Here is a 25,796-nt window from a genome sequence, read left to right on the forward strand (position 1 = left end):
TGCAGTGACTAAACACTGGGCCAGATGGCTCAGGTCACGCTCTCTGAGGGGTATTTGTGGGATACGTACTTCCAGTTCTTCCTTTTTCGAGCACGGGGATCTGTGACTGGACTGGGGGTTCCACAGCAGCTTTCCTTTTGTGTGTCTTGGTGATTTTGTCAACATCGGGTTGCTTCCTGGTCATTTCCTCCATGAATGCCTGCAGGGAAAAGCAACATGTATGCCTCCAGATTGGTTCATATACACCTACAGTCAGCTACTGTAAATAAAATGTAACAGTTTAAAGAAATACTTAACCCCCCAAATGGCAACATGTATATCAATAATTCACCTGTGTTACATTGAATCCATACTGTGCATGCCACTACGGTGAATCAAGAAAATTCGAGATGAATTGAAATAATAGGGGTCAACATTTAACAACAGCAAAACTATGTCAAAAATATCCAAATACAAACTCTCAAACAATCTGTGCAGTATAATCCGTAAAAGTCTCATTTATCCTGTATCCTCAGTACTTCTCAAACAGACAGCCCTTTCCAACGAGGAACTGAACTAAAATCAAAACTTATCTATGCTAAAAATCAAAGTTTTATTCAAATTCCACTTAAAACGGGGCAATTAATTGATATACAAATTTAGGGGATTAAGAATTCCTTTAAGAGACTGAAAACTACACAAGGATTCTTTTTATCTGCAGCTTTAGTTTACCTGGTGCTCTGCTATGAGGCCTTTGACCTCCTCGAGCTCTTGCGGCAGCTGCTCCTTGTCCTTATCGTTGAGGTTGGTCTCGGCCCACTGTAGCCAGGTCAGCAGATTCTCCAGCAGCTCCTGAGTGGCCAACAGCTCAGTGAGGGCCGTGGCCAGCCGCTGCTGGTGCTGCCTGGCCCAAGCCTGTACCTGTAACAGTAACATCACACACATTACTCACACACAGCAATTCCTTTTGTGTGAAGAGGCACACACGTGCCACCACAAAATGTAAATTTTGAGGAAGTCTTCCTCTTTGTAGCTTGAAGCATCCAAATTGTGTGCTCGGTCATACGTGTGGGTATGAAAGGCATGTATGCAGCTGTGAACTGACCTCTTCAAACCGGGCTTTAATGATGGTGTTCCAGTGTTTGATGGTTGTGATAGAGTCTGGGTGGCAGATGACCAGAATCGCCTCCCCCATACTTGTTGCTTTATTTAGAGCCACTCGCTTTTCCTCCAGTTTCTTCATGAACTCCTAAAACACAGCAAATGGGAGCGAGTTTAGATTTATGGTTGGATAATTGAAGGATTGCTCATGAAGTCGTTTCGATGTCTAAGCAAGGCAGAGCTTGCTCAATAAGATGAAATCATTGCTAAGTAAAATATCTGCAAGACTGCGTTTTGGCATGAAAGATGACATGGCATGTACTTTTAGACATGCCGCAACTACAGAATCAAATAAAGTACAAAAAGATGTCAACATGTGAAATGTATTTATTAAAACAAGTTTCAGTCAAGATGAAACAAAAGATAAATGCATTGCTTGCCTTGTGTTGTTCAATAAGTGCTTGCAGAGCTTCCTCATCATCAGGCAGGCTGCCATGGAAACGCAAACTCTGCTCCGCCTCAGCCAGCCACTCCAGCAGGATATGAACAGTCGAGTGAAACTCCTCAGCCTGCAGCCACAGGACACAAATCAGTCAGGTTCACAGATTCATTATACCTTTTATTTAAAGTCTGTAGGTGCTCGACAGTACCTGACACAGGGCCTGCTCCAGGCGTGCCTGTTTGGACACCGAGAGATTGCACACCGTCTCCCAGCGAGTGCTCAGCTCCTGCATCTGGACTTTGACCCAGGACGAGTCATCATGACTGCTCTCGATCAGCTCCCGGGCTGAACGTTTGAGGGCTTGAACGCTTACTGTCCTCTTTCCCAACTCCTTCTGGAAAACCTGCGGCAGCCAATCAGATAAGTACAATCTAAACCCACAGATAGCATGCTTACTATTATAAGATTCAAGCATATTTCTGCTATTTATAACTTCAGAGAGAAAAAACAGAGGGGAATTCTACTTGTGGATTACATCTTTGGTCACAATCACAGCTGTCGGTGCAACAAAAAACAGGGCACTTGTGTTGCTGATATCGTGCAGTTATTATTGATGACAACATTGCAGATGAGCAAACATGCAGTAACATCAGTTTTCCAGACACGCCTGCGGGAAAGAAAAACTTCAAAGAACAGGGACTCTCAGTGGAAAGGTACTCCAATGCTAGTGCTTTTGTTGTTTGAATTAATAGTCCAACCCTGGTGAGGTTTAAGTGTCCTTTGTTTCCTATTGTGACGAGAAACAATGAGTGATAAAAAGAGAGGGTGGTGTCGATGCAGCAGTGAAAACTTCTAAGCTTTTGAAGTTGGGTTTCGATGCTGCCACTAAAGACGTCTTTGACCTGTGTTCAACTTGCAGAGCAACACAGCTTTGGGTCGTGCTGTTATGTGGTCTGGTGTTGTCGCCTACCTTGTGGTTGTCTATCAGGTTGAGAACGAGGTCTATGTCTCCATGTACGGGCTGGTCCTCAGCCAATTGAGGCTCCACTCTGTACAGCCAGTCGATGAGAGCCTGGAGAGCGTCTGTGAACTGGCCGGAGAACAACAGGGCCTCCTCCAGCTTGTTTTGTCTGCAGGAGAGCATGAATGGAAAGTGGTCGTTTTCAGGTTCATACTTTTGGGTTTCTGCTCATGTTTACATGCTTTAAGGTTCAAGAAACACTTTATTTTCCTCATACTGTCTGTGCTGGACAGCTGTATTCACCCTCTGTCTGAGAAGCTCAGTTTAGCGCCCATCTTTTTAAGCGGCCCTCCTGAAAATGCCCTCTGCTATGATTGGTTGAGGGGACTGACTATAGTGGAACTTTCTCCTGTTTAAAATCACCAATAAAAGCTTCTAACACAACTGGACATGTTCCAGCAGGCGGGAGGGAAATTTACAACATTGGCAACAGAGATTACATGTTTTCCTGACGTTAGCATGTAGCGTCTACGTGATGTAAACACTTGCAGTGCGTGCCTGGAACAGATAAGCATACAACCAAATCCATCAAGAGCTGACATCGGTTTGTGTTGAAGTAGAAAAACATAATTGGAAACAGAGTATTCAAACAGTCTGAAGCCTGAGGTTTTTGCTCAAAGGGATTCATTTTACACATTTACCTCATTATTTAAAACTTTGGCCATGGTTAATATGTACACCCAACATTGTAAGAGTATATATAAATATATATATATACATGACAGAAAAATAAGGAACAGCATAATAGGTGCCCTTAAAAAGTGAGTGAATAGTCTTACTACAAACAGTCTGGAGAGTAGTTTATGATGTAAAATACAGCAACAAATACAAGAGGACATATCCTTACCGTTCCACTGACTTGCCACAAACAGTGTCCCATTTATCCCTCAGCTCACTCAGCATGTCGTCCAGCTTCTGATTATCATCCTGAAGGGAGGTCTTGTCCTTCAGCGCCCGCCCTGTTCGAATGGTGGTGTCATACACAGAGTGTTTGCTGCCCACAGCTTTTTGGAACTCCTGTGTTTGAGAAACATTGTAAAAGAAAATTGGGAAAATGAACAAGCAGACAATAGTCAAGTTTAGTGGATTGTTCAGACTCTGTAGTTTCAGATGCACAGGGTTACAGTGATCCTTCTCAGATTTTCGCCTTAATACTATTGGCATGTCAGATCCTAATCTGTATGTGTGTGTTTTGGGATTAAGGAGACTGTATTCTGTGAGGGAAACAAAAAAGAGGTCAAAACTCCAGAGCCACTGCTTCACAGAGATTAAAAGTATCCAAAAGCAAGGTCACTCATGATACATTTGGTCCATCCCAGGATTATGATAGGATTAGCACAATATCCCTGCATAACACTGCAGAGACAACAAGACAGGACTTTCTGTAACGCAAGCAAATGCGCGACTAATGCATTCTGTATATACTGTAAGTCCCATAAATAGATTTTGCTGTTGGAATCTTCTACGTCCAACACTCACATATCACGCAGTAAACATGGCGTTTAAACAGCTGTCTCATTATTCTGACTTAAAAATAGCTTGGATGCAGAAATGAATGAAACTACTGCCAAAAGGTGCTTGGTTATGTCAACTTTCATTCTTTTCCTGGTAATAAATCATGATAAGACGACTCGCAGTCACCTTGTGCTGCGCCAGCTGCGTCTTGATTTTGTCTGGATCGTTGGCAATTTCCACCTCCGAGTCCAGAGTCTTCTCGGATTCGTCCAACCACTCCATCAGTTTATTCCAAGTCTCATGGAACTAATGAAGGATAAAGAAACAAACAAAGCATTTTGAAGAAGGTATGATTTCACTTGATTAATGGCCGAGTCCTGTTAAATGTTCAAATGATTAACTTTTCAGGCCCAGAGAACAGAAAGGGTTCACACTAATGAAAACACTGTAATAAGATGCAGACTGAATATGAAACAGGCTTAATATACTATTTCCAGAGCTTTCCAAAGATAATAAAAAAGTCCCAACAGCAGTGAACCAAAGCCTGATTCAAACCCAGTATAAATATGCACATATCAGTACCTGTTTGGCCCTCTTCCTGGCGTCATCCAGTAGACGCCCTCGCTCAACAGACCGCTGCACCAGCTTCTCCCAGCGGCCTTGCACACTGAGCAGCAGGTTCTTGATCAGGACCACATCCTGTTTCTGGCTGAAGTACTTCAAATGTGTTCCTGTCTTGTCCAGGTCAATGATGTGTTCCCTGTGGGAGTTCACCTCTGTCACAAACATCTGCACAGAGCGAGAGGAGAGAGCTTTAGGTCAGCTGTTATAGTATCAAAAGGGGGAACAGGCTTTTTAATTGACAGCAGAGGTAATGTGATTCATCTCATTGATGTGCTAATGAGCTTTGTTCTACATGATGCAACAGATGGAGTCATTAATGAAGAATTCCACTGCTGGAACGGTGGTCTTTTCACAAAACTCGGCTGTCAATGCAAAATGACACTAATACTTTTGAAACTGTTGCTATATGACCAGTGAAGACAGAGAAAAAAGACTGTGACATTTGTTTTGTTTATGAAATAGAAAACCTATAAATAAACACTCCCGCTGGGGGGTGACGAATGCAAGGTGCTTGTCAGAAAAAGAGTATGTACCAAACAATCTCAAATTACAGGTTAACAGTACACTAAAATATGTTTCTGAAAACATTTGAGGCAAGAAACAGGCAACACACAAACAGAATCTTGGTTCATATTTGATCAGCACTGCTTAGTTTTACCGTTTGATGTCAGTATTTTCAGCCTCCGTATTTCAATACAGGAAACTGTGTGGCTTCTGTGGTGCTCCCTTTTCACAAATTCTCATATTACAGCCAAACAGTGCACTAAAATATGTTTCTGCAGACATTTTAGGTGACAAAAAGACGACACAGTGACATAATCATGGTTTCTATTTGATCAGCACTGCTTAGCTTCACAGTCTGATCTGCTTCTATAATTTTTGTGTCCGTGGCATGGATGTATTAAGAGACGTGGTCACACTGAAGACCAGCCCCCGTTCATTCTGATAAAAGCTGCTTAGTGCTCTGTTTCCACTGCATGACGTGTTACAGTAGATCTTCCACATTATGGGGCCCACACAGACAGCACACTACAGACTTACAGCGGGCCGAGGGCGGCTGAGTGGCTAACTTTTAAAATTCTAATCGAGAAACAAGTGGACAGGCTCTGATGTAAAAAAAAAAAAAAAAAAAAGTATCCACTGATTTACAGACATCTCTTTTACAATGGAAGTCTATGCGAAAAACTCTTTTTGGGCCTCATGGCATCACTTGACGGACCCAGATGGTGTAATTCCACTTTTGGCTATTATGTAAATTGGCTTTAAAGTCCGGCACTATTCCTAGGGGCTTGGTCTGTGATGGCGGAGGGCTGCCAAAAATGAGGAAGTACAATCTGGAGTTCAAGACCCCAAGAGGCAGCAACAATCTGCTGGCAAATGAGCAGGGAGATCTGGGCCCTGGCAAGATGTGGGGAAGTTTACCACAGTTCATTTACACATTTTACCAACGTTGTTAGGATTTAAAGCTGCAAAGATTCCTTTAAGTTGATGTTGGCTAACAGACACAGCATAAAACACTTCCACTTAGCATCAGGAAAAAAAGCCAGTAACAGCAGTCATGTGCAAACATTAAAAAAAACATAAATCATGTCATCAGCATTTCATTTCACTTTAGAGGCCGTGTCTCTGTACAAACATTACCTTATGCTCATCAATCTGAAACATGATGGTCTCCAGTATGAGGGAAGCGGGGGAAACCATGTTCAGCGTCTGCTCAGCCTGGGTCAGCCAGTTGATGAAGTCCTGCAGAGAGTTGTGGAAATCTGTAGCCAGCGTCAAGGCTTCTTCTAGTTTCACCTGCAGACAGGACACATCATCAGGCTCCATTTGTAGCGATGGAAATAATCCTTTCTCTCTAAACAGATCACAATTATAACCTGTATCATGATGCTGAAAACAAAATGCTGGGTTGCCACAACACTAGATAAAGACGGGGGGGGGGGAATTACACTTCAACTGTGCCGAACATGACCTCAGTTTAAACGGGGGAAGTTAACATCTCTGGAGAGGCTGGTGGTGGAGCAGAAAGGGGAATGATGAGCTTTTAATTGAATGAGAGAAACATCCACAGTGACTCCATCGCTGGAAAACATCCATTTGCTACAGCCGGGACTCATCACATGACTGTAAACGCTGCGTTAATGACATTACAAACCTGATGAGGGTTTAATAATAATGTGTTCCTCTCATGCATTGTGGGTCATGTTGAGAGTCTTGCTAAATATGGAACTGCAGTGTAGTCGTCTCTACTTATTTTATTATTTGAATAAAGTCTTGGTTTTGACTCACTAGACCAGAGAAGTGTCACATTGCTGAGGAGAGTTTGGCTGGCAGCTGCAAACTCTGTGCGGCTCCAAGATTTACCAGACTTTGAATTCCTGGGAACTGGACCAAAGTAAATAGGAAGCAAAAGCAAACTCTTAAGCAGCCAGAATGAGCAGCTCCATATCTGGAGTGAGAGCGGTAAAGGAGAGAAGATTTATCTCTCTTTTTGTGACGTAAAACGATGTTTATTTATCGTAGCAACAAAAGTGAGAAAATGCCACAAAGGCATAAAACATAAATAAGATTTCCAAAAGAGCAACACAGTGACTGATGAGTCTTTATTTTGGCTCAATTATTAGCTTAGCTCGATTATTTATTTTATGCACTTGTCAACTGCTCACTGTGGAAACACATGAGACAAGACCGCAGTTGTTCCACGCTGACTCAGATGGTAACTCGCCTGCTGTGATCTACACCGTAAACCGCATCCTGTGTGTCCCTGCCAGCACGCTTTCCTGACACCATTCATTATCAGCACCGGGATTAGAGGCTTACACATACAGAGTCATGGCTCAAGTGTATGTCAAAGATCTCTCACTGAGACCCAACGCTCAAGTTGTGAATCATTAAACTGAGAGCAACGCAGCTTCACCGCAACTCTTAACTCCATACCTTTCTCTCAGCGACCTTCCCCTGCACCGCTTCCCATTTGTCCTTCAGGTTGGCGAGGTCCTGCTCTGTGTTGCTGTCTGGACCTTCGGGTGTTAAGGCGAGCAGCTGGTGGCCCTTGTTCATCAGCTCCTGATACAGCTCCTCCTTCACCTCGAAGGCAGAACACAACTCCTGCAAGAAAACAAGACACAAAGACATGAGGGGAGCGATGCTTTCGTCAAATGGACTACATTACAGCTCTGGGGCCTCATTACAGGAAAATATCCCGACTGCTTGTCCTATCTTAACTTGAGTTTCAAAGATAGGAAAAATCTTTCTACTACAGAGGCAATTCCCAAACTCATGGCTGTGTTCTATCCTATCTCAGACCTCTTATCCTAACTAAAGAAATCTCAACTATAGCCCTTTTTACACTGGACTAGTATCACCTGGGGACCTGAAGTGAAGTTGAAACAACCCTCCCACATCTGAGTTTTGTTCAGCACCTTCACACAAGATAAGAAAAGTCTGATATTTTCCCCCTGGTATGATACGCAGTCATTTGTAACTCCACTCTACACAACACAGAAACATCAGACAGCACTACGAGCAGAGACGTACAGTATTAACCCCCTTTTTTTTTTCTTTTCTTTCTCAAAAAATGTGGGATAAATAAACAGAACCGATTTTACCACACGTGATCTTTCTTATCGTCTTTCGAGATTTTGCTTTCCTGATGAATGCTGTGTAGCGACATGAGCTCCTGCATCCAAAATGCTTTCAAAACATTCATTCATAATTGCCAATGCAGCCTCCATAATTCTCCACTGGGAAAGAGGCGGAAACCAGGGGCAGGGAAAACAGAAAACCTATATACCACCCCAAATCACAGAGATGCCCATTCGCACGAGACTATTCTCATTCTCATTTGGTGAAATATGGTAGGTTATTTGCAGTTGAATTTTTACTTCCATGGCAGATTTGCATGTGATTAAGACCACAGACAACCTCTGCAATTTTGACAAAACACGAGAGGTGCCCAGGTCACATAAGTCCTGTGCAAACAGGGCTTTTAACTGTAAATTTGATTCTTCAATCGACCTGTCATGCCTGTATCTTTGATTAGTACCAGTAGCCTACTCGAGCCATAATAAAAAGAGCCCCTACTTGTTGCCACTGGCAGACAACAATGCCTCATTGTAGGCCTCTCTAAAACCACATATAGCATGACAGTCCAATTAAAAATGAATCATCTTGGCAGCTGATATAAACCCATTAACACATGGTCAAAGTTTTAAGCATCATTATACAGTTTGAACAGCCCTCTTATCGATGTTCATGTTTGTCATCTTCACTGTCACTGTCATAAAGACCTAAAAACACTGCTGTTGCCATTTTTGGCAACATTCTAAGTTAAGATGGTTCTGTAATAGCTAATTTCTTATCCTAAGATAAGATAGGATTTTTCCCCTATGAATGCAGTCAGAAAACATGTTTCTGTAATGCCCAAAATCCTAAATCTCGTAATCCCAAAGTGAGGTAATGTAATAATATTCAATAAAAAGCTTAGGAAGTTTCTGTAATGATGCCTCTGCTTTAATTTTGGATAACAATATAAGAGTCTGAAGTGTCTGACGTGCATGTAAGGGACCAGTCAGTACACTTTATTTTTGTGTTACTCCAAATCTAGTCCAAAAATGGTGAAAGAATTAGGCTCTCAGAGGCATGTTCCCACCAGTAATCCCTCTGTTTTTGGTTCCATAAAATGTCACTACTGATGCTCCTTCAGGGAGAGTTTGTTGTGAAAGTGTCTTGGGTTTCTCCATTAGAGAGAAGGAAAACAAAGACGGGAAACATTCCTAAATTCATTATAGCCTGACACGGCTTAATCAATTTGAAACACTTTAAAGGCTTTTTGTCGTTTTCTGCAGGGGGATGCAAGTAGTGTACTTTGCAGTGTCATTTAATTTTCACACTTCAGATAAAACACAGAAAAGACATCGTCGTCTCCTTACAAGCCTGCCATCTGTATGCGGCCTTTCATATTGTTAAACACATACCAGATGGGCGTTAAGCTGCTCCCGGGCCGTGTCTGGTAAGCCTCCCACAGCCTTTGATGCCAACAGCTGACGTTCTGTGTCTTTCAGCCATTGCTGCATATCTTCTATCTCACCATGGAAACCTTGGGCCTACAACACAATACAACCTGAGTCAGGACAAAAGGTGTCACACACACTCATTGTTAGCAACCTACGGCTCAGACAGGAGGATGTCTGAGTTATTAATTCCTTGGATTCATTTGGAGAGAAGTGACTATCTGTGGTATTCAGCAGCACAAATTAAGAAGCCTGAAATGTTAATAAAAAAATTGCAAGATAAGAAGGTGTTGCTTTTATGTTAAATTAACTTTTAAAACTGTTAAACTTTGTAAATTAACTGGCTACCAAATAAATCCTATGACAGGATTTTTTGGCACTTCCTTTCTGATAAATCCTCTCATCTATAAAACAGTCTCAACCTGGAACAGATTTTGTATTTTCTGGAGAAACTTTTCAAATATTTCTTGAATAAAATCTAAATCCAGGACATATTTTTGTTTCTTCCCCTCTCGCATCAAAGCACCCCGCTAAAGGTCAAAGTTATGAATAGAAAAGGAATGAGGAGGGGGCAGCGATAAGGATCACTCCTCCAAAAACAATTTATGACTTTGACATAACTTAATCGCTCCCCTGGGAGAAAAGAATCAATCACAGCTTATTAAACAATGAAAAATGACAAATGAGGCCATTAAGTTGTGATGAAAACGATTTTAATACCTGAAGCAGAGAGCTCTCCAGCTGTTGCTTTCTCTGCTCTGTCTTCTCCAGGATGGCTTTCCACCGCTGGTTGAGATTCTCCAGTTTGCTCTGCAGACCTGAAGCTTCCTCTCCAGCTGTGGACTCCACCAGATCATTACCGGCCTTATTGACTGTCTCGACTGTTGCCTTGTGAGCCAACACGTCATTCTGGAGAACCTGTAGAGATAGTTCATTGGATAGCCAAAGTTCATTTTGGAATTAACTATAAAACAAAAGGACGATGATTCAACTGCCTTCTTCTGTTTCTATGGATTAAATGAAATGTAACACTGAATTTGAATGGAAAAAAAAATATCTTTTGTCGTACATGATGCTTGGCGAGCTCTATCTCGATGGCTTTGGGGTCTCCTCCGGTCTTCCTCTGGTCGTTGAGCAGCTCCTCGGTGTGGCTCATCCAGGCCAGAAGCTCGTCCAGTGCATGCTGGAACTGGCCCAGTGCCAGAAGGCCTCCCTCCAGTTTGTGCTGGATTAATGACAGATTAAACCATTCGATATTGCAGCACGCAAAAGCACATGACATGCATACAACACAACACATTTTACAGCCTGATTGATCCATTGTTGAGTCTGTTTGCTAGTCCACTAGGAGCTGTAGAGGTATGATATAAATACAACCCATAGAGACTTATTATATATTGTATTAACAGCCACACTGAATGGTGTAAATAGATTCATTTCTGAACTGCAAAATATAAATTAGCCATGATTTCTTTTTATGTAGGCTTATACAACGGACCTCCCCTCAATTCAGTGACAAAAACAAACTATAACAAAGGAAACAAAACAAAATTTCTAAAAATACAAAAAAAAAAGACAAAAATTTGGATGTACAGTAAAACTTTTAATTTTGAATTGAAGCTCTTCCTCTACCCTCTTTCCCTTTTCTTACCTGTCGGCTGATGATCTTCTCGTCCAAGTTGTCCCACAGCATCTTGAGCTCGGACATCGGCTCCTGGATTGCGCAGCGATCAGCCTCCTCTGTCACCTTCTTCAGCAGGAGGCCTGCCTGGTGGTTCAAGCGCTCCATCTCAATCTGTAGCTGGTACGCCTCTCCTTTGAACTCCTGAAACACATATTGGTACACCCAGTCAGTCAACAGAAGTACAAAGCTTTGTAGGTATTACATCTGGCCCTACTGACTACGTCCTTTCAGCGCTAGATTTGTCTTATTGTACATCAAAGACATTGTGACTACTTTATAAAGCTATATTTATAAAGTTTTTGTACTAACGAGAGCAGGTTATGAATCACTGAACATAAACACAGCTGTTATATGACAGAGGCGCTGTAACAGTGGATGCTGCAGTAAAGTTAAAGAGGAGAAGAAGATTATTCATAAAAACAAATCTCACACTTTACCTTGAGTTCTACAATCTGCTGCTTGACAGTTTCCAGGTCTGTGCCTACGGGTGACATCGAATCCAGTTTGTTCTCCAGAATATCCACCCAGTCAAACATACCCTGCGCACAACGTGGGAAACCATTGTTACTGTGAGAAAAGCTTAGTGCACAGGGAGTCAAGTTTCACATCTAGTGTCATGTTATGCCCTGAATCTTACAGCTACTCTGCAGTAAAGCTATATGGCTGACAGACAAACACTAAAAATGAAAATCATCTTAGAGGAGTGTGATCCTTAAAGCAGGCGTGAAGAGGACTCTTCCTTCCCCGGCATGAAAACATCTTAGCAGAACTTTATACACTCGAGGCAAAGTTTGAGCTAAATATAGTGAAGCACTGTGGTCGGTGTTTATTGTTTCAGAATTAATAGGTCTCTCATAAACTGTTGCATCACTTCATTCAAGCGCAATAAAAAAAGCACTGTAATCTGTGGTTTCATGTAAAATCAGTGAGCAAGTTTACTCTATTATAAGTTCTACAATGAAGACAAATAATAAGTAACAGTAATGAAAAAGTCTGTTTGATGAGTAATATCAGAATTTAGAGTACATCTTACTGTGTCACACCTCATTTCATTCATGATTCCCTTTAAATACAACAAAGCGAAGATCAAAGTACCTGCAGGCCGTCCTGAAACTGCACAGCAGCCTGCATGGCTTCTTCCAGTCTCTCCACTCTCTCCTTCCAGGTCTTATTGAGATTTTCCCACGCTGAGTTCACCTGGAAAAACGACACCAGTACTTCACCACAAGCCATATGCAGGCAAAGAAACTGACACACAAGTATAAAGAAACTGTCTTTGTAAAGATGATTTTGAGTGTTATCTGTTACCTCATCAAGACTTTTCTTTATCACAGGTTTATCAGGTTCCCCGCAGGCAGTCAACAGCTCTGCACCCTGGTTTTGAACCACGTCAAGCTCTTCCTGCAGCCCATCGATCTCCTCTTTGAATCCCTGCAGAAATAAATAGCAGTTTTAAAACAAATAGATTAGGACTTGGCAAGAATCTGGTAATACATTACATATCACAATACAGGGGTTACGATTCAGTATACTGTGATATATCGTGATACTATAAGCAAGGCGATGGATTGTGATTTTTTTAAAATCTGATTTTAGGAGCTCGTGTTGCGCCATTTATGACTCTGCCTGTATCACAGGCCCTTGTTCTTTGTGTTTAAGCCAATGATATGTTGTTACGTTGGAGTGGAAGAGTTAAAAGGATCTAGCCCCTGAAAGAAGGCCTCTTTAAGTCTTAATTACCCATTGGTCATTTCAATTGTTTTATTTTGGAGATCTGTCTACCTCGACAAACTCCTGCTGCTGTTTGACAACCGAGGGATCGACTCCAGGCTCCTCCAGCTCTTTCAGCAGGTCCTGACTGTCTTTGATGGTGACGATGAGAGCGCAGTGGTCGCACCAGAACTTGTCTGCCAGGTCCATCACATCCAGCAGCTTCGCCTCCCGCTCCTCCATCAAGGCCTGGATGTCGTTCCAGAGGAACACCATCTGGTCCAGTTTGTCTTGTACAACTTGTGGTGGAAAATAAATAATAAATAAATAAATCAATTACCATAAAATGTGGGCTACAAACAGCAGACAACAACAATCGACCTGTGTTCATCAGCTGTGAGCTCTCGGGAACACGTCTCACACATTCACAGGTTTTATGAGAAACTATTTAGTGCTTTGATTTTTTCCGTGTACCTAAAAAAAGAATGGCATCCCCATTAAAGCCACACCTGGAGGAAAGCTTTCGCAATCCAGCGAACAAAAACGTCTGATCCAACACTCAAACTAAGACCTAAAGCCAAGGATTTCAAGAGTGATTGCACATGTTTTGATAGGTGGAGAATTAAAGATCTGGCCTCTGATAGTTTTCCTACTGTTGACTTTTCATTAAACTATTTGTCTTATTACTTCTTATAATCAGCCCAAAGCCCTATTATGGTATGACCCTTGTAACTGGATTCAGTGAAATAAAAAAAGAAAGGGAATAAAGTCAAACAAATAAGATGATATAACATATACCATACCTTTGGCAGATATGTCCTTGTCTGCTCCTTCGGATCGTGCGATCATCTCCTCGCCCCGCTGCCTCAGTGTCTCATAAGAGGGCTGCAGCTTCTCCAAATCCACAGAAACAGCTTTATTTTCAGTAATCTGCTCCTTGATCTTCTCCACCTCCACTGAGATGGACGGAGGCTGCCGCAGGCGCTCAGCGATCCGCTCCAGGGATTCCAGCATTGGGTCAATTTTATCGTGGAACTGGAGGAGAATGAAGAGAGGAAACACCTCAGTTTGTAATTATACTTTATACAACAATCTCACTCATTCAGCTCATTGCAGACGGCCACTAGCTGAGCACTAGCTAATGTTTGCTAACTTTTTTTCTCTGAACACTCAAGATCCAGAGGTTCAGGAGGTTTTTACTGGGAGACGAATTATCCGCAGAGGTTTATTCTTCTCCAAAACAAAGTGACCCGGTGACTTAACCCGGTAAAAACACTGAATAAAGCCGTTAAAATCAATGTTTTTCCTATGCTGGTTAGCTTATCGTGGAGGGGCTGCTAACTACTGTGGCCGATGGGAATACGTAAATGGCCTTGTCTAGACCCAGTGTTTGGTTTGTCTGTTCTGGGCTACTGTAGAAACATGGCAGTACATCATGGCAATCTCCATAAATAGGGACCCACTCCTTACGTAGATGTCAACAGCTCATTCTAAGGCAACGAAAATATGAGGATTCCTACCTTTAGGTGATAATACACCAAATAAAATGCACTTTTTTTATTTTATTTTTCATTTCTGCCAATATATGCCCCTTAATCCTACACACTGGACCTTCATTGGCTGATAGTCAACATTTAAAAATTTAATTTCTTCCGAATTTTATCATGGATAGACACGATGGGGACCATGATAGGAAGTAGACGGTTCTTTTAACTTTATTATGACATTAAATTGAATATTTCAAATATACATATAAAAAAAAGGCAAGAAACGTTGCCTTAGAACAACCCAGTGAATAAGTGCTGCTCACCTGGGTGGATTTGGAGATGGATTCATCCAGAGTCGCAGCTCTCTGCTTGACATCAGCCTTGAGTTTAGTGTAGAGTTGGTCTGTGGCGGTGTACTTCTCTCTGATAGGCACTCCCTCTACCGGGCTGATCTCAAGCAGCTGAGGCCCGGTCTTATTCATCTTGTCAATGTGAGGCTTGTGTTCGGCAATCAGTTCTCGCATTTGCTGGAGAGGATATGACACATTAGGTTTTTCATTGCTCAAATAAAAGTATTGTACCGGACACCTGCTTCTGTTGGCATCTTACCCTGAGCTCCTCTTGCTGCTGCCTGAGAGTTTCATACTCGATTGAAGGCGGAGGCAGCTGGCTGAAGGTGCTCAAGGTTTCCTGGAGCCATGGCCACATCTCCTCATAGGTCTCCCAGAACTGACTGGCCAGAGACTGGGCTCGCTCCAGCTGCAGACAGCGCTCAGAGTTCAGCTGACTGACGACGCCGTACTTCTCCAAGAGTGTCTCGGTCCGAGCCTGATGGAAAACCAAGAAGGTCCTTTTACTCATGTGCACATGCTAAATGAATAATTACCCATTTCAAATTGGAAATTTGATTTCACCTTCAAGATTTCTTTCTCCTCTGGGTTTTTGCTGTTCATTATGGCCTTTCCTGTTTTCACAATATCATCCACAGCATCTTTGTGCCTCATGATGTCCATGGAGAAGATCTGGAAAACCGGTAGAGTGAGTTGGGCTGGGCGTTACAAAACAAGCCGCTGTGTTTACTGTACTTTGTAGTCTAACCATACACACCCACACCCACACCCACGCGCGCGCACACACACACACACACACACACATACATACAGTATGATAGGCTAACCTTCTGTGCTTGGAGTTGGGCTGTGGTTTGATCCTGCTCCAGCCTGATCTCGCCCATCGACTGCAACTTCCCCTCAGCTTCGGTCAGCCAGGAGAGTTCGGTGTCTGCAGCCTGTTCAAACTGGAAACAGACAGAGATCATTGACATTTTCCGTCGCTGAAAACAACTCCTAATTAAATACGGAAATTAAAGTAGAAGGGGAACAATTAAAATAGGAAAAAAAAGACAAGGAAAAAGCCAAAGGAGAAAAAGCTGTTTATCAGTTTACCTGCTGTGACTTGAGTATATCAGCGTTGATCTGGTCGACCTGCTGGGTGACAGTGTCGCACACGGCTCTGTACCGCTCATTATCCTCTGTCACCAGTTTGTCCAGACCCTCACGAGTGTGCCAAGGGATCAGATCCAGAAGAGAGCTGCTCAACTCATTCAGCTTGTCCATGACTGGTTTTTGGTCTTTGCTTTCCTTCAACAAGGCCTGGACATGATGACATGACATTAAGAAAACATAAGCAGCATAATGAATACACAGACGTGTTTTTATAAAGCAGTTCACTGACTGTTAGAGGTACTTTATGTTAAAGATTGTATTTTATTGTCGACACTCTTACCTTCTGCCTGTTTTGTGCATGAACGAGCTGTTCGCCCACTGGCTCCTGATCAGCAAAAGCGCTGACCTCAGCCTCCACTTTCTCGAGCCATGAGCTCAGGTCCTCATGAGTATGCTGCAGCTTAGTGGACAGACTCAAAACCCGTTCCAATGTCTTCAAAACGCCGTCACTCATAGAGTTGATCTCAGCATACTTTGCTTTTATTCCATCCAGCTTGCCTTGGATCACAACCACCTCATCACCTATAAATAGAAAGTAAATTATACAAAACCCAAAACCAGTGAAGTTGGCACGTTATGTAAATCGTAGATAAAAACAGAATACAATGATTTGCAAATCCTTTTCAACTTATATTCAATTGAATACACTGCAAAGACAAGATGTTTAATGTTCAAACTGAGAAACTTTATTTTTTTTTTTGCAAATAATCATTAACTTAGAATTTAAAGGCAGCAACACATTGCAAAAAAGTTGGCACAGGGGCCTTTTTACCACTGTGTTACATCGCCTTTCCTTTTAACGACACTCAGTAAACGTTTGGGAACTGAGGAGACCAATTTTTGAAGCTTTTCAGGTGGAACTCTTTCCCATTCTTGCTTGATGTACAGCTTAAGTTGTTCAACAGTCCGGGGTCTCCGTTGTCGTATTTTACGCTTCATAATGCGCCACACATTTTCAATGGGAGACAGGTCTGGACTACAGGCAGGCCAGTCTAGTACCCGCACTCTTTTACTATGGAGCCATGCTGTTGTAACACGTGCAGAATGTGGCTTGGCATTGTCTTGCTGAAATAAGCAGGGGCGTCCATGAAAAAGACGTTGCTTGGATGGCAACATATGTTGCTCCAAAACCTGTATGTACCTTTCAGCATTAATGGTGCCTTCACATATGTGTAAGTTGCCCATGCCTTGGACACTAATACACCCCATACCATCACAGATGCTGGCTTTTGAACTTTGCGCCTATAACAGTCCGGATGGTTCTTTTCCTCTTTGTCCGGAGGACACGACGCCCACAGTTTCCAAAAACAATTTGAAATGTGGACTCAGACCACAGAACACTTTTCCACTTTGCATCAGTCCATCTTAGATGAGCTGGCCCAGCCGGCCGGGCGGCGCTTTCTGGGTGCTGTTGATAAATGGCTTTCGCTTTGCATTGTAGAGTTTTAACTTGCACTTGCAGATGTAGCGACGAACTGTAGTTACTGACAGTGGTTTTCTGAAGTGTTCCTGAGCCCATGTGGTGATGTCCTTTACACACTGATGTCGGTTTTGATGCAGTACCACCTGAGGGATCAAGGTCACGGGCATTCAATGTTGGTTTTCGGCCTTGTCGCTTACGTGCAGTGATTTCTCCAGATTCTCTGAACCTTTTGACGATATTACGGACCGTAGATGATGAAATCCCTAAATTTCTTGCAATAGCTCATTGAGGAATGTTGTTCTTAAACTGTTCAACAATCAGCTCACGCATTTGTTCACTAAGTGGTGACCCTCGCCCCATCCTTGTTTGTGAATGACTGAGCATTTCAGGGAAGCTGCTTTTATACCCAATCATGGCACCCACCTGTTCCCAATTAGCCCGTTCACCTGTGGGATGTTCCAAATAAGTGTTTGATGAGCATTCCTCAACTTTCTCAGTCTTTTTTTGCCACTTGTGCCAGCTTTTTTGAAACATGTTGCAGGCATCAAATTCCAAATGAGCTAATATTTGCAAAAAATTACAAAGTTTACCTGTTCGAACATTAAGTAACTTGTCTTTGCAGTGTATTCAATTGAATATAGGTTGAAAATAATTTGCAAATCATTGTATTCTGTTTTTATTTACGGTTTACACAACGTGCCAACTTCACTGGTTTTGGGTTTTGTACATTGATTCAAGGAGTTTTGTATTTCTGCTTTAGTGAGGGGAAGTACAGTATGCTGTTCAGTTGTCTTAACACAGAGACAGATTCATGTATGCAGCATCCTGCAGAAATTCTGTCAGTGATGTATTTGAGACAACATTATGTTTGAGGCCACACATTTAAATGTCATATATCTTGGAACATCCAAAATAAAAAAGAATGCATGCTTACAACCAACTGCATGTTTTACACCAGTGGTTCCCAAGTGGTGGGTCGTGGTCCAAAAGCTAGTCGTGGGTCCATTCTGACTGGACCGCGAGTGACTCGCACATGTGTCAGAATTTTTAAGTACAGTGTATTTCCAGCACAGAGCTTTTATTTTAAAGTGTTTCCAGCTGTAGAGTGAGTGACTAACAGACAGCCACTTGACAGAGACAGCAAATGAGAACAAACACATTGCTAAGGGCAAGTATGACACTGAATGTATTAAACTGTGTGGACCTTGAAATGGCTAAGGAGAAATCTGGTCCCTGTGACTGGACCAGTTGGGAACCACTGGTTTACACCATTTTACAATTAGCTGTAACATTCAGAGCATTAATATAGCACCAAACAAAAATTTACTATGTAAAGATATAATAGAGTAATGGGGTCCTGAGTAGAGACTGAAGTCACGCTTCCTCTGTGTGTGTTGTAATCCAAGCTTCTCTGTTAGTTGTTGTGGCGGACTGTCCGGCTGGCTAGCTAATTGCCGTCACTCTACACAGCACTCATACGATGGTTACTGCTGATAATGCCATCCTGACCCGCAGTTGTGAAACGGCATTATTGCAAAAGCGCAACACCCACCCTTCAGTTTCCCCCTAGGTTGGCAGCATTAACTCTGCCAGCACTGTTGCTGTTGTTACCATTGCTCTCACTGTTAGCAATGTTAGCTGCTGGCCGTCGGCTCAGCCCTCTCCATGTTGAGAACTGTGTGCAAGCAATCAAAGACCAGACTCTGAATCATAAACATGCTCTGAATGTTGGATACAGCTTCTTAAGAAAGAGTTTTATGTTTTGGGAAATAGTTTATTTGCTTTCTTGCTGACAGTTAGGTGAGAAGGTCAATGCTGCCAGTTAGCTTAGCTAAGCATAAAGACTGTAAACAGAGGGGAAACAGCTAGCCTGGCTAAATATGCTTACAAGCATCTCTAAAGCTCACTAACATGTTATATCTTATTTGTTATTGTGTGCAAAAAACAAAGTGAACAAACAACACATTTTGGTTTTACATAGGTAACGTGCCAGACTATTTCTCATCCAAGCAAGGTAACTTCCTGAAGTCTTCTCTAGTCTTCACTGCGACAACATAGATGGTGGCATCTTCTCATTTAACTCTCAGTAAGAAAGCAAAAAAATGTCACTTTCATAAGCCTTAAAGAACTTCTGAACAACAATGTTTGTCATTTATGAATTTGATAAAGACTTTGTCTGTTGAGCCACTGCCTAATAAGGCCAAAAATCTTATGATGATGTCTTACAAAGACACAACTGTTTGCTGAGATGAAAGTACATGAATTGTGAAAGGAGAGTGATGAAGTCAGACATGCCTGTTGTTTGTTTCAGAAGCTCCATCCCATTAGAGATGGCTTGGTCAACATTCTTCTTCCTCAACTCAATATCACTTTGCAGTGCCTATAAGGAAAACACAATCTTAGAAAGTCATTCGGAGTGACAAGAAACTTTCTACTGTAAACAAAGTACGACACAGAAATGACTTAAATCAAGTGAAACATAAAGGATGCAACTTAAATGAAGGAAAAGCATAATGCATGGCCTGAGGAGGAGTGTATACCCGTTGTTCTGCCAGTTGCTTTTCAAGAACATCTACTTTGTAGTCAGCCACGGACACTTCGCCCAGCTTCGTGTGCACCTCGTTGAGCCAGTTCATGAGGGCCACCTCATCCTCTCCAAAGAGCTGGGCGTTTGCCAGAGCCTGCTGCAGCATCTCGGCTTTCCTCCTGCATCGCTCCTGGAGCTCTATGTAACCGGCCTGGGTGGCGTCCAGTTTGGACTGAACAAACTCCTTTTCTTCGACTGAGCTCACAGTTTTGAGCATCTGACCCAGACTGACAGCCTGTAACAGGTCTTTACTGTGATTCATAATCTCCTCCTCTAAGGCCTGACCACGGGGGATGGGAAACAAACCAAGGAAAAGTGATACAAACAGAAAACACACACATAAAACAAAAATATGAAAGTTAATGAAAAACGGAAGGGGAAATAATGAAAAGCACAAACTCAAAGTAACGAGCAAAATGAATAAAAGTGAATTCAGCTGGACAGAAGTGATTGTGTCATAAAAACACATGGTAATGATGTGAGGTGATGAATATTACCTTATGCTGAGAGATCTGATCTTCCAGCTTAGACGTCTCAGTGCCGATAGGTTCAGAGTTGACGAGGTGTTTCTCTGTAGCAGCGAGCCACTCGCTCAGGGGCTCCAGGGTCTCGTGAAACTGCTGAGTGACCACTAAGATGCTCTCTAGTTGCTTGTGCCTGAGACATTTATGCAGATAGTAACAGAAATGGATTAGAAGCAGGAAAGTTTATTCCAATAAAACCTATTAAAAATGTGTTTTGGGGAAATGTTTGGACCTTATAATGTTTTACAGCTCTTTTCTGAACTTGAGCTGAGAGAAATGTAAGGTAGCTGTAGGTTTGCTCTGCATAGTGGCCTGACCCTTCAAAACTGACCTCTCTTTATTCACTTGGAGGAAAGAAGAAGTGAATTTGGGAGTTTTACAGTCTTAAGTTTCAAATATTCCCAGATCCAAACCAACGCAACACACAAAATTAGGCAAAAAAAAAAAAAAAAAAGATAAAAATGGAAAGACTTGGCAAACCTTCCTTGGCAACATTTAAAGGAATAGTCCAACATTTCTGGAAATGGACCCTGAGAGTTAGGACCCTGACAAACCAAGCCAACAATCAGCCGGCAGTCAATGTGGGGCCCTCAGTGGGCATCTGTTGCCCCTGTATTTGCGGTGTGTCTTGCACTATTAGCACTTGTGAGCCTTTGTCGGCTTGTTTTTTTTTGGGGGCCGATTCAGCATGTTTAATCGGTGTCTGAGCCATCGGAGCCCATTGTTGAGAGAAATCACTCTGATTGGCAGTTCAGCTCAGTGCACAAGAAAAAAAATTAAGTGAGAAAAAGAAAGAAACGGCTCAAGTCAAGAGGGCGTGAGCTCGAAACAAACGTTATTTTGGCTAAAAAAAAAATTCTGTATTGAGCTGGTGGTTTGTAATTGGTTATGTTACTGTTCTCTTACACACAGTAAATATCATTTGTTCTTTCAACATCAGGTTGTGTTAACGTGTTAACTGGCTAGCTAGAGTCTTGAATCTGTCCTGTCAGTCTCCCTTTTTGAATGACGAATACAGACTATCTTTGCGTTCTAGCTGGTTTTGATCTGTAGTCTTTGCAGTGTGGTCAGGGTAACTTTTTGGCCGAGACACAAGCAACAGTCAGCCTTTGTAGCCACAAATTCTTTGACGTCAGGTTGGTGTGTCTGGGCCTTTAGAAGAGAAGACTGATATCACCCTCATGTCTGTACAGTCTGCACAAAGCTACCCTATCTCCAGCAGCCAGTTAGCTTAGCTTTGCAAAATGACTGGAAACAGGGGGAAACAGCTAGCCTGGCAACATCCAAAGGTAACAAAATCTGCATGCAGGCACCTCTTAATATCATCAATTAGCATTTTATATCTCGTGCTGGTGCCAGGGCGTGGATCTTAATACCTTTGGAAAGAGACAGGCAGGCTGTTTCTCTCTGTTTCCTTTGTGCTAAGCTTAGCTAACAAGCTCCCAACTAGTTTCATATTTACAGTACAAACATTAGGCAGGTATCGATCCTCCCATCTAATTTGTTGAACTAGTCCTTTAAGCTCATGCGGAGGAAAGTAAAGCTGACTTTAGGAGTCTGACATTCTTATGAAGTTTTGAATGTACCCAGATCTAAATCAAGGCAAAAACACAAATTCAATTATGGGGAAAAACAGTGCTTTGATTCTTAGGAAATCTTTTCATCAGGAACATTTAATTCTTAACCGCACTGACGCTTTGCGTTAACAAGGAGGTTTACCATTACAGGTGTTTTATACAGACCTGTTTTCAGCCTTCTTGAGCAGAGTGTCCCACCTCTGCCCCAGGCATTCGATCTCTTTTGCAACCTTGTCTTTATCCACAGACTCTGCCAGCTCTGCAACCTTCTCTCCTTCCTTTTTTATCAGCTCCACTGTTGGCTTTCTGTCATCCAGCAGTCTCTGTAAGAGCTGTCAAAGGCAAACAAAGGAGAAGAGTTATTGGGCGCCTTTAACATGCTCTGACCACAAGCATTGCTTGGTGGTAAAAAACAGTAAATCTAACGGGCACAAATTAAGTGGCCGCTAAAGGAAAAGCTTTGTGTACCACACTCAAGTTTAACAATGGATGTCAATTAAATAAGATGAATGGCAAAGTAATAACGTTGTGTGGATTTTCTAGCGTTGAGGTGGAAAGATTAAAATAGAACTGAAGTGTGTGTGTGTGTTTATGTGTTTGTACCGTGTGAGACTGGCTTACTTTCTGCTCTTGTATCTGTGCCTTGACCACTTTGAACTCTGCAGACGGAGGTTTTTGATTGGCAATGAGCTCCTCTGTGTCAGTCAGCCAGCTGAGCAGTGACTCAAGAGCATCCTGGAACCTCCCACAATGCAACAGGGCTTCGTGCAGCTGGGCTGAACGCTCAGCAATCTGCAAACCACATGGCAAACATAGAGGTCACCTGTTTGAAAGCCAACTTCAAACTGCACCCAGTAGCTCATCAAAGAACAGCACTATAACAAATACTAAGAGCGGATGACTCATTACACACGCGATACTTCTCAATGGTTTCATTAATAACCACTATTTAAAAGCAAAGCTAAACCAGTCAGACAGGGAGTATAAAACAAATAACCTTTTTACTGAGGGTATTCCACTTTGTGTTGACTTCCTCCAGGTCATCCTCAAGCTTCTTGGTGCTGGTGCCTTTGGTTGCGTTCTGGATTAGGCTCTGGCCGAGGGAGCTGATGTCTTGAAGCTGTGTCTGTAACGGATCAATGTCCTCTTTCTGGAAGGCCTACACACAAATGAAACAAATCACAGTAAATGTTTTATAAGTGCTCAAATCACAATTACAATTTATTGCTCCCTGTCATGTCGTCTAAAACTCATTTTGTGTTACACAGCTGAATACACACCCGTTCTTTGAAACATATCAAAAATTTAACAATAAACATCTTTAAAATTGGATGATTTAGATCAAGATTTAATAGGAAAAAGTCCAAAATGATGCCGGGAAGTTACCAAATCTAGAGGCACCATTGCCACGACACCACCTCGGTTTTGGGGTTAAAAATCCAGCTGACATAAACACTCTAGACAGTCAGCAGCTTCTAGAAAAGCAGAATTAACAGTTGCAACACAGCTGTGCATAATCACACAGACCGACTTCATGGCTGAGCTCATGAGCAAAACTCATGATGTGATCGGATAGAAAAATATCAAGCCAGCAACTGTGAAAAACTCATAAAGAGGCATATGATCTCGTGAAATGTGCTGGACCAGCTAATGAACTCGAAAAGACTCAGAAATGAAGAAATAGGCTATTTGTGGGCACCTGTGGGGAGAAATAACCCATTGGGTCCATTTCAGGACACGCGGCGATGGCACTCAGTAAGGCCTCTATCTCCTGCTCTCCTGCGTGCTGGAACGTCTGTAAACTTTTAGGCAGACAGGCCTCCACTGATTGCAAAAACTCCTCCAGCTCCTCCATGTTGTACTTGGACGCTCCTTGTTGGACAGTACATGGTTTTGTGTGCTGGCAGCTCTCTATGGGTAGAGTTACAGAGTTTCCATACGTCTCAGGCTGCGTCACCACCACACTGACCAACTCACAGTCGCCCTGACATGACACATCCTCCAACAGCTCGGCAGTGGACAGCTCATCGTAGTCTGTTAAAGTCCTTGAACGCCACCCAGAGCTTTCGTTTTGAGTCCGGGAGGCTGACCCTGAGGATGACCTCCCGGTGGAGTGTTTGTATTCTCCATTGCTGAGGGAGTCCTTTTCGTTTAGATGCACCACACCAGATTCTGTTTGTCGCAGCTCCTGGACCAAGCTGCTGCTGTGGTAAAGAGACCGGTTGTCCCTCGCAGGTGAGAAAGGAAACTCCTCCTGCCCTGAGCTAAGAGATCGCCCAGTTCTCAGATCCCCAGACATATGCATCGCCTCCGAAGATGAGAGGCTCCTGGTGCCGGGCCCTGCTCTTTTGTGGGATCTATGGGCATGTCGCTCCCTCTCAACAGTCGGGCTGTACAGACCCGAGTCTTCTTCAGATGTCAGCGAGCTGGTCATACTCTGCCCTCTCCTGCCATTGATCAACCCCGGCCTCTCAGCACTCCCGGAGCACAAGGTGCCACTGCGGCTCACATACTCCCCCAAATTAGTTGGGGCAAAAGTCCGCCATGAACGTCTGTGATGCGGATGATCCTTCTTCTCTCCTCCCTGGAGACGCGACTTTGGCAGCACTGTGTCAGTCGCCCTGATTATGTGCCCGTTGAGTTTAAGCCCATCAAAGACCGCACGTTCATCCAGCAGGGCAGGTTTGCGGGTTCGGAGCTCAAACGAACTGGAAGCAGAGAGAGCTCCATTTCCACACAGGGTGCTGAGGTCTAACGTGCGGTGAGTGTAAGGTAGGGTGCCTGTGAAGTGCCGGGAGGAAAGGCTGCCTTTAGAGCCTGAGTCTATTTGTTCATTGAGCCTGACGGTGTCATAAATGGACCTCTGGGGTACATAGCAGTCATCAATGTTCAGGTCCTCCTCCTCCCCCTTCCCGACACAGGAAGGGTTTTGTCTGAGGCAATCTGGTCTGCTCAGCGGTTTGCCCATGCTAAAACAATTGCCACTTATTCACTACAAAGAGAAAATTAAGGATGTAGTGAAATCCCCTGAGGTATATGTTGCTTTAGTGCACACTGAGTAGTTTAAGAAGAAGTACAATGTCACCAATTTACGCAAGAAGCTGTGTGCAAAATAATCCTCTCTTAAATATCAAATAAATACTAAATGTTTCCACCTATTATTCAAATAAAATCAACCACTCATGGAGGCTTCCTTTTAAAAATATGGACACAATTAAGTTGATCTACATTTTAAAAATAAAGGCTTTAGAAATAATATATGTAAAACAATATTAAAAAAATCCCAAACAAATGCTAGGACTATATAGCAGCTTCATACTCCATATCAGGAATGAAAATCCAGTCTTTCAATACAGTCACCGATCCCAAATATATTCCCCCAGGCTCTTCTCTGTGCCTTGCCAAAACTTATCACCGTTCCCCTGTTCCAAAGTGCTTCTTTTTCCCTGAAATCCTCACAGCATCCAGGCGAGCCAAAGGAAAAAGCTTCAGTGCAAAGTGAAAATATCCACAGGGCAAATCCAGCAGGCTCGACCGAAAACTGTGGGCAGTTCTGAGGAGAGCTGGTACTCTTGGATAAACAAAAAAGCCTGCCCTTTCTCTCTCTCATCGCTCCCTCGCAATGACAGACACCCTCCTGGCAGAGGGTTTCATGCCCCGCCCCC

General features: G+C 42.8%; 1 protein-coding gene across 4 annotated transcripts in view; it reads right to left on the reverse strand.

Annotated features, from left to right (window-relative positions):
- dst (dystonin) overlaps positions 1–25,796 on the reverse strand; it is a 132,630-nt gene that overhangs the window by 11,825 nt on the left and 95,009 nt on the right. For all 4 annotated transcript variants that reach the window (XM_049600887.1, XM_049600886.1, XM_049600889.1 and 1 more), the window contains 32 exons: positions 23,129–23,290; positions 22,753–22,923; positions 22,297–22,463; positions 20,528–20,687; positions 19,984–20,310; positions 19,739–19,823; positions 16,301–16,542; positions 15,961–16,167; positions 15,693–15,812; positions 15,430–15,537; positions 15,125–15,343; positions 14,839–15,042; positions 13,832–14,063; positions 13,101–13,327; positions 12,627–12,749; positions 12,414–12,515; positions 11,756–11,857; positions 11,286–11,459; positions 10,704–10,859; positions 10,355–10,552; positions 9,599–9,727; positions 7,560–7,730; positions 6,264–6,419; positions 4,581–4,787; positions 4,185–4,304; positions 3,391–3,560; positions 2,493–2,652; positions 1,731–1,925; positions 1,521–1,649; positions 1,085–1,228; positions 712–900; positions 70–199 (listed from right to left, as the gene is read on the reverse strand). In XM_049600887.1, coding sequence (XP_049456844.1) covers positions 70–199; positions 712–900; positions 1,085–1,228; positions 1,521–1,649; positions 1,731–1,925; positions 2,493–2,652; positions 3,391–3,560; positions 4,185–4,304; positions 4,581–4,787; positions 6,264–6,419; positions 7,560–7,730; positions 9,599–9,727; positions 10,355–10,552; positions 10,704–10,859; positions 11,286–11,459; positions 11,756–11,857; positions 12,414–12,515; positions 12,627–12,749; positions 13,101–13,327; positions 13,832–14,063; positions 14,839–15,042; positions 15,125–15,343; positions 15,430–15,537; positions 15,693–15,812; positions 15,961–16,167; positions 16,301–16,542; positions 19,739–19,823; positions 19,984–20,310; positions 20,528–20,687; positions 22,297–22,463; positions 22,753–22,923; positions 23,129–23,290 — 5,386 coding nt within the window. The remainder of the gene's footprint in view (positions 1–69; positions 200–711; positions 901–1,084; positions 1,229–1,520; positions 1,650–1,730; positions 1,926–2,492; positions 2,653–3,390; positions 3,561–4,184; positions 4,305–4,580; positions 4,788–6,263; positions 6,420–7,559; positions 7,731–9,598; positions 9,728–10,354; positions 10,553–10,703; positions 10,860–11,285; positions 11,460–11,755; positions 11,858–12,413; positions 12,516–12,626; positions 12,750–13,100; positions 13,328–13,831; positions 14,064–14,838; positions 15,043–15,124; positions 15,344–15,429; positions 15,538–15,692; positions 15,813–15,960; positions 16,168–16,300; positions 16,543–19,738; positions 19,824–19,983; positions 20,311–20,527; positions 20,688–22,296; positions 22,464–22,752; positions 22,924–23,128; positions 23,291–25,796) is intronic.

The sequence above is a fragment of the Epinephelus fuscoguttatus genome, linkage group LG16 (assembly GCF_011397635.1).
Source record: "Epinephelus fuscoguttatus linkage group LG16, E.fuscoguttatus.final_Chr_v1".
NCBI classification, from domain to species: Eukaryota; Metazoa; Chordata; class Actinopteri; order Perciformes; family Serranidae; genus Epinephelus; species Epinephelus fuscoguttatus.